The sequence below is a fragment of the Cyprinodon tularosa genome, unplaced genomic scaffold (assembly GCF_016077235.1).
Source record: "Cyprinodon tularosa strain WSP-4 unplaced genomic scaffold, ASM1607723v1 ctg892, whole genome shotgun sequence".
NCBI lineage: Eukaryota > Metazoa > Chordata > Actinopteri > Cyprinodontiformes > Cyprinodontidae > Cyprinodon > Cyprinodon tularosa.
Window position 1 is genome coordinate 135,616 of NW_024039665.1, and position 11,607 is coordinate 147,222.

Here is an 11,607-nt window from a genome sequence, read left to right on the forward strand (position 1 = left end):
TCTTTCTCCTTGAACCCCAGTCGGCCTCGGTAGGTTGTCGCTCACACTGAGCCTGGTTCTGCTGGAGGTTTCTTCTTAAAAGGGAGTTTTTTTCTCTCCACTGTTGCTACAAGCACGCTTAGTGTGAGGGATTGCCTTTGAGTCAATGAGTCGATGCAATCAACTGGTTTTCCTTAGATAAAAAACTTTGAATCAATTTGACTGTATGATCCGTTGAACTGTAAAGTGCCTTAGATGACATATGTTGTGAATTGGCGCAATAAGAGAATAAAAAAAGATTAATTTTGCAAATATGACTAGATCTCTTAACATTCATTCCTTTTGCTAAAAATGAGATTTCAGCTGTAAACCTCTTACTTTGTTAAAAGGTAATTATAGCCTTTTCAGCATTGTCCAGCTCTTCAATCCTGAGACTGCTGACATTTTTGTTCAGGATTATCCTTCATCTGGATCTTCCTTCTACTGTTGTGAAGAAATAATTCTTTAACTCTTATAATCTGTGCCATTTCACTTTTCAAATGAATTCAAGGTGAAAAATGTTGAATGAATTGAGAAACTGATTCCACTTATTGTGCTGTATGAACAGCATTCACAGTTGTCTTCATTTTTTAATTATTTGATGAGATTTCTTTCACTTCATCAGGATTTTTAGGCCACTCTTCATGAGGTAGCAGAAGAAATAGAGGCCAAGAGAACCACATTTTTTTTATGTTTCAAAAAGGATGGAACTGTTAAACCTCGAGAAGCCATAACTGCAGGATTGCTATTGATGTCAACATGTCTCCATTGCAGAGTGTTTAAAACTTTGACAATTTCAGAAATTCTGTTGGCACCAAAAGTTCAGTAACTTGTTGTTTTATTGTTGATATGTATCAGTACATAGATACTATCAGTCCAAAATACTGAGTCCTTTAGTTCCTTCTTCCACATTACATCCATTCTGCTTGCTAATGTGGCAGCATTTAACTCCATTTGAGGAATTGTAATCGGTTTTAAAGGAGCGACACATGCCTTTCTCATAACAGACATGCAGGGTGTCTGCTTTGGTTCATCCCTTTGTAAAAGATAGGTTATTGTTCCATAACTATCCTCAGAAGGGTCTGCAAAATGATTTTCATGGTTCCAAAGCCACTGTGATTGAACCAGTGCTCAACTTTAAAGTCTTCCAACATATGGAGATTTTCAATCCATGTTGTGCATTTCTGTATAACAATTGAACTTTATTGTCACATTGGGGAAATTTACCTCTGCATTTAATCCATCCCCTCTGGGAGCAGTGGGCTGCCATCATTGGGGTTCCGTGGAGCAGTATGGGGTTAAGGCTCTTTGCTCAGAGACCCAGAGTTGCAGTTTGTTTGAGGCGGGCTTGAACTCAGAACCTCTGGATTCCTAGCTCTATGCCGTAACCACAAGGCCGCCACTCCCCCCAGAATGATTGCATTAGGAAGTTCATCATCCCATCCAATTTTTCTTCAACACAGGTTTTGTAGAATCTTCTTGGCTGGTAAGATTCCTGGCGCCAACATTCTGAGGGGATCATAGACAGAGCTGACATCAGAGAGAATCCCCCGTCTTGTCAGGGGTCGATCTTTCAAAATCATTCTGAACATGAAAAACACCACTGGACACTCAGGACTCTCTCCACTGGAAGTTAATCTTTGGAAAAATCTAGAGGCTTTATTTATTTTGAAACCATCGAACAGTGATGGGAGTAACGGCGTTGAAACGGCGTTACTAACGCTGTTACCCTTTTTTAGTAACGAGTAATCTAACTAATTACTTTGACTATAACTATACCATTGCCGACACCCTGTTACTGCACGTTACTCGGGTCGCACAATGAACCTTTTTTTCATGATAGGACTTGTGCGCGCCTTGTCATGAGATAGGGGAGGATGAGATTGGCTGATGTATAGTGAGATTCCGTCTGTCAGTTGGGTAGGTGGGTGTTTCCACTGGCGGATTTTAATGTACAGCACACAGAGAGATGGAGAGTGAGGAGGACTCCAGCAGTAAAACTGTGTTTTCCAGATGGAAATACTGGTGTTACGTCGAGCTGCTTTTCCCCATCAGATACGGTTTCCCCTACATCTCTGCACAGTGCAGTCGGCACGATTCACAAAATCAAAAGCAGTATAATAGTCACAGCTTTTCCTTCACCGAACTTACAGGCTTCTGTTAAAGTAAAAAGTTCAGTCTGAGCTAAGAAGGTTTTTGGCAAAGAACGACAAACAAGAGTTTCATGAAGCAAATCCAACCTTGGTAACACCATTTTCAGGGTTGCAAGAAGCTGTACAATCAACAACAACAGCGCTGGATATACCAATCAAACATCAGACATGTCAGGCAGACCTAGGTGTGCTTACCTAATCTGGCAGTATAGCAATCATTTCTGTCCTCTGCTGCTAAGAATTACCTAAATTGATAATTTTCCTTTAGACAGGCATTTTATTCTCTTATTTAGACACTTTACTGGTTTCTGCTCTAAATTACCAACCCAAATTCCACATGAACTATTCCAGATGGGGAAAAAAATCTATAAAGATCCTTATGAGTTGTATTTTTTGTTTTTCTCTTGTTTTATATTTCTCTCCCCGCCCTTTTTTCAACGTGATCATGGCATATGGCACAACAATTAAATAATAACTTAAACAATAAATTAACACAGTTCCTTGCTTATTTTAAGAAATACCCAATTGTCAAATAAACAAAATCTGTTAATTTGTTTAAACTGTTTCATTAACTTTTATTTGTGAAATCTGAACCTCATACCAATCACCTTCATTCCTAATTTAAATAGCTTTGCATTAACTTTAACACATATAACTCGCTGTTTTGTTTTGAAAACAGGTCAGAGGAAAGAATGAGCCATAGACACTAGAAACTGTCCTGTTTTACAGTTCAAGCTGAACTATTTGCACACCTCTATTTCCCCAAGACAAAAGTAGCTAAATTGTCATTTCACAAATTGACAACAGACATTCGACAAGCTACAGACACCTGAAACGACAAACAGAAAACAAACAAATGGCAATAATTTTTGTGATCAAACTTTCTAACTTACTGCATGCAAAATGTTGTGTGTGTGTGAGGCCTTTTTCTTTCACTAGGGAGGTTTAGTCAGATTCCTGGAGGTTCCGTAAAGATGAAACCCGCCCATCTTTACGGAACCTCCTGTAACTGGGTCAACTATAAATTGGCAGCTTCTCAGTCCATGTATCTGCTGGTCATTAAACACTAGTCAATAACCAGCGAATCAATTATTCTGCTGTAACCCTAACCTTGCATAAAAGGGAGATCTCTCTGAAACCTTGTCACCCCTGACCTTAGACTCGCCTTTTATGTCCCAGTCCCAGTAGAAAGCATTATCAGCCATTTATAACTGTATTTCAGGTGCTAGTCCTGTAAGTAAGGATTTTTTGGGGGGGTTTATCATCCCACATTTAAATCTATTAAGTGGGTTTCACTCTCTTTTAAACATACTTGCTTTCAATCCGAATCAGATTTAGAAATACTTTAATAATCCCAGAGGGAAATTACTTCAATGTGCCAAAAAGCATTATTTTGCTCTTTCAGGAAAAGATGCCAAGGATTTAATTATTTAATCCACCATTTTAGTTTATAAACTGAAAGCTTTTATGTATTTTAGTTGGATATTCCAAACTACATCTAATAGATCTAGTAATCTGTAGTGTAACATATTGTATAACTTTAAGGTATGAAAATCACTCATTTCATTGTTCATAAATTTGAAGTGATATACATGTATATTAATATTTGGGGCAAATGAAAATCCAATTATCTTAGATTTACATTTAGAAAAATCTAATTCAGATCAACATGGCCTATAACTATAGATTTTTTTTCTTATTGGATATATTCATTCTTTTTCTTCTTCTATAAGGTTCTATTTTTTTTTAGATTTTCAACACAGCACAAACAGAGCAACCATCACCTTTCCTCTCTCTTGGTCAGAACCTCAGACACAGGGAGAAAAATCAACATCAATCAACATATCACAAATCATGAAGAGATTAAGCTAAATCTCTCCCAGTGGCTGTTGTTTAAACAGAAAATTTGGTTTATAATTTTTCAGGGCTTTAATTTTGAAATTTCACATTAACGAGGTTTAGTCACATCTGGAGGTGATCAGCTCTCATTCTGAATTTAAAGCATTTACTAAAAACATACAACTCTTAGGAACACGATTGATTGCAACTTTGCATAATCAGAGAAAAACTGCAGATTTTGAGGGGCTTTAAATTTTAAGTTCCACGTGATTTAGTTTGGGATTGATGATTCACTTGAAGGGCTTCATTTGTAGATAAAACTAGTCAAGTGAAAAACATTTTTAAAACCATTAAATGTCCAATGAGATGTGTTTTGGGGTTGGTATAAAAGGGTTAAGATGTTTTCTGTCAGAACAAGAAAAATAGCATAAAGCTGAAGAAATTATTAATTATGTCAAGCATAAAAAAAGAAAGAGCATAGGCATTCAGGAGTAGCCATTCAAAATTTCCCCACTTTCCTTGATGGGCCCTTGGCAGGTCCCCCAAGATTCCTTTTTTAAAAATCATTCTTCGTACTAAAATATTTTTTCTGTCATGATTTGTACACATAAAGATCTAATGAGAAGCATTATTTCCTGGTCAGACCCTGTAATTCGATGAAAGGGTGGATTCAAAGGAGTAAAAAATATGCATGCCTAGAAGAAGAAGGGGGTCACTCTAGTGGCTGGAAGTTGGCTGCTTTCGGCTGGCATTTGACTGAGAGGGCCAATTTGAATGGCTGCTACTGTAACGTGAAAATCACTTATCTTGAAACAAGGCGTTACATCCATAGTTCTATAGTATTTGCGCAACCTAAAAAAGCGCACGAGGGCAGGTGACTGGAGCAGGTATAGAAAGACAAAACTGCCACATATTCAATAAAATTAAGAATTGGCAAGATTAAATAAAAAAAAATGCCAATGTATTTGTGATGCATACATTAAAGAAGTAAGTACTTTATCTTTATTAAGAAAATGTCATATTTTCATATTTTAATTATTTATCAAATGCATTTTTCTTCATGCCAGAAAGAAGTTACATAAAATTTCCAATTATAGGCATGACCTTATTATACACACTACACTACATAGTGTATTCCTGGCTGGAGTCTATGGCAAGCCAAGAATGCCAATATTTGCATCCAATTATCACTTTAAGATTGAAATTCACCCGCTAAAAGCGCATCGGTATCATGATGATACGGCAAGAACACGCGTCTTGATGGGTCAAAACGCACGTTCTTGACGCGCATTCTTACCAAGACTTACGGAGACAACACGCGTATTTGATGCACGTTGTCTCAATTCTCCTACTATGATAATAATGTCCTTCCTTCTTTTCCGAAAGCCAATGCATTTGAACTGGTTGCATCCAAACGCTGATGAGGAATATATCCACTACATGCACTTTGCTGTTATTTTGAATCCATTTTCATGCTTATTTTCATGTAAGAGCGTTTTTCATCAACATACATTACTAACTAATGTTTTGTGCTTTACAGGTATTATATGGAACAGTTCACCAGTTTATGCAACAGAGAAGTGGTGCAGTGGTTAAAGTGAACGCTTGTAATGCATATAGGTTTGCTTCAATACAGGTTTGAATCCGGCTGAGGCGGGTCGACTTTTCCCTTTATATTCTCTCTTGTCTCTAACCGACAGTGATGGGAGTAACGGCGTTAAAAGTAACTAACACCATTACCTTTTTTTTAGTAATGAGTAATCTAACTAATTACTTTGACTGTAACTATAACGCAGTTACCATTGCCGACACCCCATTACTGCATGTTACTCATGCAGACATTCCAAGTCTCCCGGAAGTTCCGGGAGTCTCCCTGATATAGATAGTTGTTCACGGATGCCCGCAAATCGGATAAATTATCCCAGATTTTAGACTATGAGAGGTGGTGTTTTTAATGCGAGTGAGAGCGGGCAGGCAGTACAATAATTCATGCATCATGTGCAGATTAGAACTACTGAGATTGCTCAGACAACAAGACAGAGCGGGGTGTGGGGGGGAGGTTGCTGGTGAATCCTGTGCAGAGTTTCTGTCCAAAGCGATGCTCTGTTCAACCAGCGTTCCAGGCGATTGGTTGTCAGAGAGCTGATTGGATCAGTCCGATAAGTTTCTCTGGGTTACTCTCTGGCAGTCACCTAGTTACCACTCAAAGCTGTGCATCCTGTGAAACAGCAGAGGTTGATTCCTCGAGTAAAATCCAAAAATATAGGACTAATTTTACGGCAGAATATGCTAAAGTATAGCCCCATCTAGTGAAGGTGAGGAACAGAGGCGGACCTGGACCAAATGTCCCAGGGGGCCAACATGTTTTCATGGGGGCACAGAAACGCATGAAATAAAAAACAGGGCAAGGGATATAAATATATTAAGAGAGCTGCATGAAGTGAAATTTCTTTTCAATTAAGTTCAATAAACATTCTCTTTCTTATGAGGTCAATATACATTTATAATTTAGGAATTTTACATATTTTTGACTTTAAGTTAAATCTACCATTTTCTATAACATTTAGATTAGAAATCATGAAAATCTGTAAAATTCATTTGTAAAAATTTGAGCTTATTTTTTATTTGTTGCGGGGGAAAAAACGTTTAGCAGATGAAAACTGGGATCCTATCTGAATACCACTGAAGATATCACCTTATTGTTCTTGAATAATTATTAAAACAGAATTTGTAAAGAAAAAAATGAAATAGATCCAAAGGACCTGTCCGTAACCATGGCTGTTCCAGCGCATATCGTCATTAGAATTTCTTTTAAGTCTTATGTCTTCAGTACAGGGGCCAGGACATGATCTACAGGGGCACTGGCCCCTGTCTAGAACCAGCCATGGAGAGCAATGATGACACCGTGGTGAGGTGCAGTGTATGCTGAAGTCTCATGAAAAACAGAAAGCACAACGGATGTTCAAGGCTATAAGATTTTAAGTATTGAAAATAAAAAGACCAATATTGTTTTGTTTTGTGTTTAAGAAATTACTGTTAGTTAATAAACATATGTTGAAAAGTTGCTGACCTTAACTGTGTATGTATGGGGCATGGTGTGGGTCTGTTGTCCCCAGGGTGTGTGGGGGGGTAAGCATCTCCCTGAAATAAGTTTTTGGAACTTGGGATGTCTGCTTAGGTCGCACAATGAAACTTTTTCATGATAGGACTTGTGCGCGACTTATGATGAGATGAGATTGGCTGATGTATAGTGAGATTCCGTCTGTCAGTTGGGTAGGTGGGTGTCTCCGCTGGCGGGTGTTAACGTACAGCACACACAGAGAGATGGAAAGTGAGGAGGACTCCAGCAGAAAAACAGCGTTTTCCACATGGAAATGTCCGTGTTACGTTGAGCTGCGTTTCCACTGCAGCTCTGCACAGCGCAGGCGGCACGATTAAACGTGCAGGTTCGCTAAAGGTGCGTAACAGCCTCCCTGTGCTCGCGCCACAGGGGAACTACGGAGAGCGATAGCGATCAAATCTTAGCCTATATGGAGAAAGGGATTATAGGCCCGTTTTCTGGATACACCCCCGATGGAAGGTGCTGCACCCATACCTTGTCTCCTACTCCACAATGAAAATGTAATTAGACTCTCGCACATTTGGATCTTGTTCTAGTACACAGAAGTTGAGGTAATTACTAGTGATCAAAGGTAGTGTGACATAGATAAATAATAGTTCATAATAAATAAAAGAGATAAAATAATCCAGTATCCAGTTCTCTCTTGAAAAGGAGACACACCATGCCTATATAATTTCTCAGCAAACACCTGGTTTCTGCTCTGCCAGACTGAAAAAAAATTGTAGACCGAAGTTATTTATATCATTCCTCAAAACTACAAAAAGACAGCAACATGGTGAAAATCTTATAGGAGAGACAGAACATGAGCAATGGGGTTCGAACCTGCACCGACTTAACTAAGCATGTGTTTTATCATTGCACTACTAACACTTTGATTCAGAAATTTTCCTGTTACGGCAGTTACTCTATGGCTGTAGAAATAATTATGAGCTTGGGAAAAGGTTAGTTTCTATGGAGGAACTCTGCCATATTTAAACATAAATACAGAAGTAAATAAATGCTCAATAAATAAATAAGCATACAACTAATAGCCACCAAAAATACAATAAACAAATAAATGTAAGTAGAAATTAAAGTGAGACGTATATAACTCTTAATTAGCTTCTTTATTTATTTGCCTTTGTAATATTTACCTTATTTTTTTGGTCCATTACAATCTTCAACTTTATTTTTTAAATACTTATATTTAAAGTATTTATTTATGTGCATGTTATAATATTTTTGTCTGTTTCATTCTTCCTTTGTATTTTTATACCCTAGTTATTTATTTGCCGCTATTTATTTCTTTCTGCCCTTGTTACATTTCTGCCTGTCGTTTTTTTTTTTATTTTTTTTTATTGACCTTTTATTTCTGTATTTATTTTTAAATATGGCAGAGTTGGTCCTCCATAAGTTGCTGCTGGAAGCTGAGATATGAAATATTCGGAATCAGCAGTTTCGCCACACTGTATTACTCTCGACCACCACTAGGTGTCGGTAACGTTCTGATCTGCATTTAAAATTGTTTTATTTCCGGTTCCGGTGGTATAGTATCCTTCTCAGGCAGGCGATATGTTGGCCCGGTTGTCTCGGTTCGGGCTCGCATTGCCCCGGTCTCTCGCTGTTCCACCTGCGCGCTTTGTATCCCAGTCCAAAGCATCCAGCGCCACCGCTTCCACGGCGGTGACCGAGCTGCACCGCCCCGGAGAGCAGGCCGGACACGGTGAGGTCAGCCCGTATGTCAAGGTGAGTTTAGCAGCTACATCTCCTGCTTTTATAGACAGGCTGACTGGACAGATGGCTGGTAACGGTCATGTTTGCTTTGACCTGTCCGGGTTGACAACTGATCCTGTTTATTGTGTTAAGATGGATTCAGATTCTTCACATTTAAATTCTAAAACACTCAGTCACTGATCCTTAGATCCCAGGGAGGAAATACAACAACTATGCTAACAAACAGCTAACTAATTGGCTAATCATAGAAAACACAGTAAAGGGTATTGACAGTTTTCTGGTTTGTTTTTAATAATTTTTCCTTATTAGAATCCAGATTACCACGGCTTCTCCAGCGATCCTGTGGAGGATGAATGGAACATGAAGGTTGGATTCTTCTTGGGCATCTCTGTGGCTCTTGTTATTGGAGGAACCTTTATCCACTACTTACCAGACCACGGGTAAGCTCACATGTGAGATGCCAGGTTCAGTTGAGAGATTAGAATGAAAAGATTGTATGCTGAAATGTTCAAGATCGCTAATTGCCATAAAAACAGCTTCTTCCCCTCTGCCATAAGACTCATGAACACCCAACTATATGTCAGACTCTATAACCTGCCCGTGCCATTTACACTGCTCTATTTGCACACTGCTGTATTTGCACTCCTTGTAAGATGCTATTTTACTTTTTACATTTTATATCCATATTTTTATCTTAAGTGTATATATTAGTCTATTTTATTGCATGCCTTATACCCACAGTGTTTTAGATATTTTTGTAATTTTATTTACCTATTCCATATTATGTTTCATGTTGCACGATTGTACCATAAAAAAATTCCTAGTTTGTGAACTCCTTCACTAACAATGGCAATAAACCTGATTCTAATTGTGTTTAGCTTTTATTCAAAATGTTATAACCCAGGAATCCATGGCTGTTGTGAGTTAAAAAAAATATGAAAGATTAATCTTATTTTCTGTCCAGTAAACAATGTCTGAGATAAAGTAATCATTTTGTTCTGTAGTTGTGAAGGGAACATTGTTGTTAAAAACAAACATAAAAAAAAAAGTCACAAACTAAGCAGATATTCACCTTCACGATTTTCTTTTACAGATCAGAGTTTACATTTACAAGTCCTAATGTAGTAAAACACTCCATGACACTATCATTAAGATTTTTGACTGTAATAATTACCTTAAATGTTGTTAGCTTTTCACCAAATGTAACAGAAAGCATTCCTTCCTAAATGTTCCAGGATTATCTCACCAGCTGACAAAATATCTTCTCTAGAAATAATTAATTTCCACACAGGGAATTTGTTGTTTTAAGAAAGCATATCCCTCCAACGGGCATCCCAAGTTCCAAAAACTAATTTCAGGGAGATGCTTATCAAACCCCCCGAACAACCTAACTTTACTCGAGGATTCAACCTCTGCTATTTCACAGGATGCACAGCTTTGAGTGGTGACTTGGTGACTGTCGGGGAGTAAATCAAAACTTATTGGCTTATATTTCTGCATTTTCAATCAGCGCGCTTTCTGACAACCAGTTGTCCGGATGAACAGAGCATCAGTTTGGACAGATACGCTGCACAGGTTGCACAAGCAACCTCCTCCCCACACCCCCTTTCTCTTGTTGTGTCTGTGCAATCGAAGTAGTTATAATCCGCTCATGATGCACAAGTTATTGTATTGCTTGCACGCTCTTACTCACATTAAAAAAACACAACCTCCCATAGTCTAAAATCCGGAATGAATGATTTGACTCCAGGGCATCTCTGAACAACTATCTATATCAGGAAGACTTATGGGAGATTTGGGATGTCTGACATGTCATGGAATGGTCTTATTAGATTGCTAAAATGATGTTGTGTTTTTCTTTTAAGAGGACAGGACGCAGTTCCCTTGCTTCAGTACACCTTATTATATTTGATTGCTCCTTGGTGGGTTTTGCTGAACTGCCATTATCTCAATCAGGTGTGTTTGAAAGACATGGGAAACATACAGGCTGGTGCTCAGTACCAGGAACTAATAGTTTCGTTTGTTTAAATAATCATACAGGGTAAATACATTAGAGAAATATTCTAATGGAGGTTTCTGTATTATTTTAATCGACAATGAGGGACAATAGCAAATGATAATTTGTAGCCAAAAATGTGTTAACATGAGATCTAAGCAGTCTTTGTGGTTTTCAGTATGCGGCAGTGGGCCAGAAGGGAAGCAGAGCGGCTCATCCAGGTCAGAGAGAAAGAAGGTCTGCCTCTCATCGATGAAAACTATTATGACACAACGAAAATTATACTGCCTTCATCTGAGGAATAAACCTTCAGCACTGTCCCACTGTATTTCATGGTTATTGTAAATCACTGATATAATAAAAGATATTCTTATTGGATTGTGTAGTTTTGTTTTTCTTAACCTGATTCTAATAAGTTGTTTTGCTGTTAAGTCGTTTTATTTTAACTGTTTTTCATATATAACTGTTTCACAGGAGTATTGAAATGGATGAATTTTATGCAGTGCATGAGGTAGCAGTTTTTTTCAGTAAAACAAAGTCCTGCTTCATCTTTTCAGACTATTATCAAAACCTTTGTTGATCAGCAGCTGTTAAAGCAGTTTTGGGTGATAACCGAAACAATTCAGAAAGAAAATGAACTGCAAGCTGAGCCTTGTTAATTAATAAACATGTTCATGTTGCTGCAACGCCATACACCGTAATGATCCCCGGAATAGGAAACTATGCAAACAATCTGATTTTTTTACATTCAGGCTACAACGTGAGAG

At 38.0% G+C, this 11,607-nt stretch overlaps 1 protein-coding gene across 1 annotated transcript; it reads left to right on the plus strand.

The window, feature by feature from the left end:
* The first annotated feature begins 8,626 nt into the window (after nucleotides 1-8,626).
* ndufb11 (NADH:ubiquinone oxidoreductase subunit B11) lies at nucleotides 8,627-11,218 on the plus strand. The gene is made up of 3 exons (XM_038273840.1): nucleotides 8,627-8,856; nucleotides 9,154-9,284; nucleotides 11,019-11,218. Exons 1-3 carry the CDS (start codon nucleotides 8,683-8,685, stop codon nucleotides 11,143-11,145), a joined length of 432 nt encoding a protein of 143 aa, XP_038129768.1. The 5' UTR covers nucleotides 8,627-8,682; the 3' UTR covers nucleotides 11,146-11,218.
* The last annotated feature ends 389 nt before the right edge of the window (nucleotides 11,219-11,607 follow it).

Bases quoted from the DNA above. Each gene is read 5' to 3' on its own strand.
- ndufb11 (XM_038273840.1), top strand. From the start codon at position 8,683: ATGTTGGCCCGGTTGTCTCGGTTCGGGCTCGCATTGCCCCGGTCTCTC. The intron at 8,857-9,153 runs GTGAGTTTAGCA...TTTCCTTATTAG, and splicing joins AGGTCAGCCCGTATGTCAAG to AATCCAGATTACCACGGCTT. The intron at 9,285-11,018 runs GTAAGCTCACAT...TGTGGTTTTCAG, and splicing joins CACTACTTACCAGACCACGG to TATGCGGCAGTGGGCCAGAA.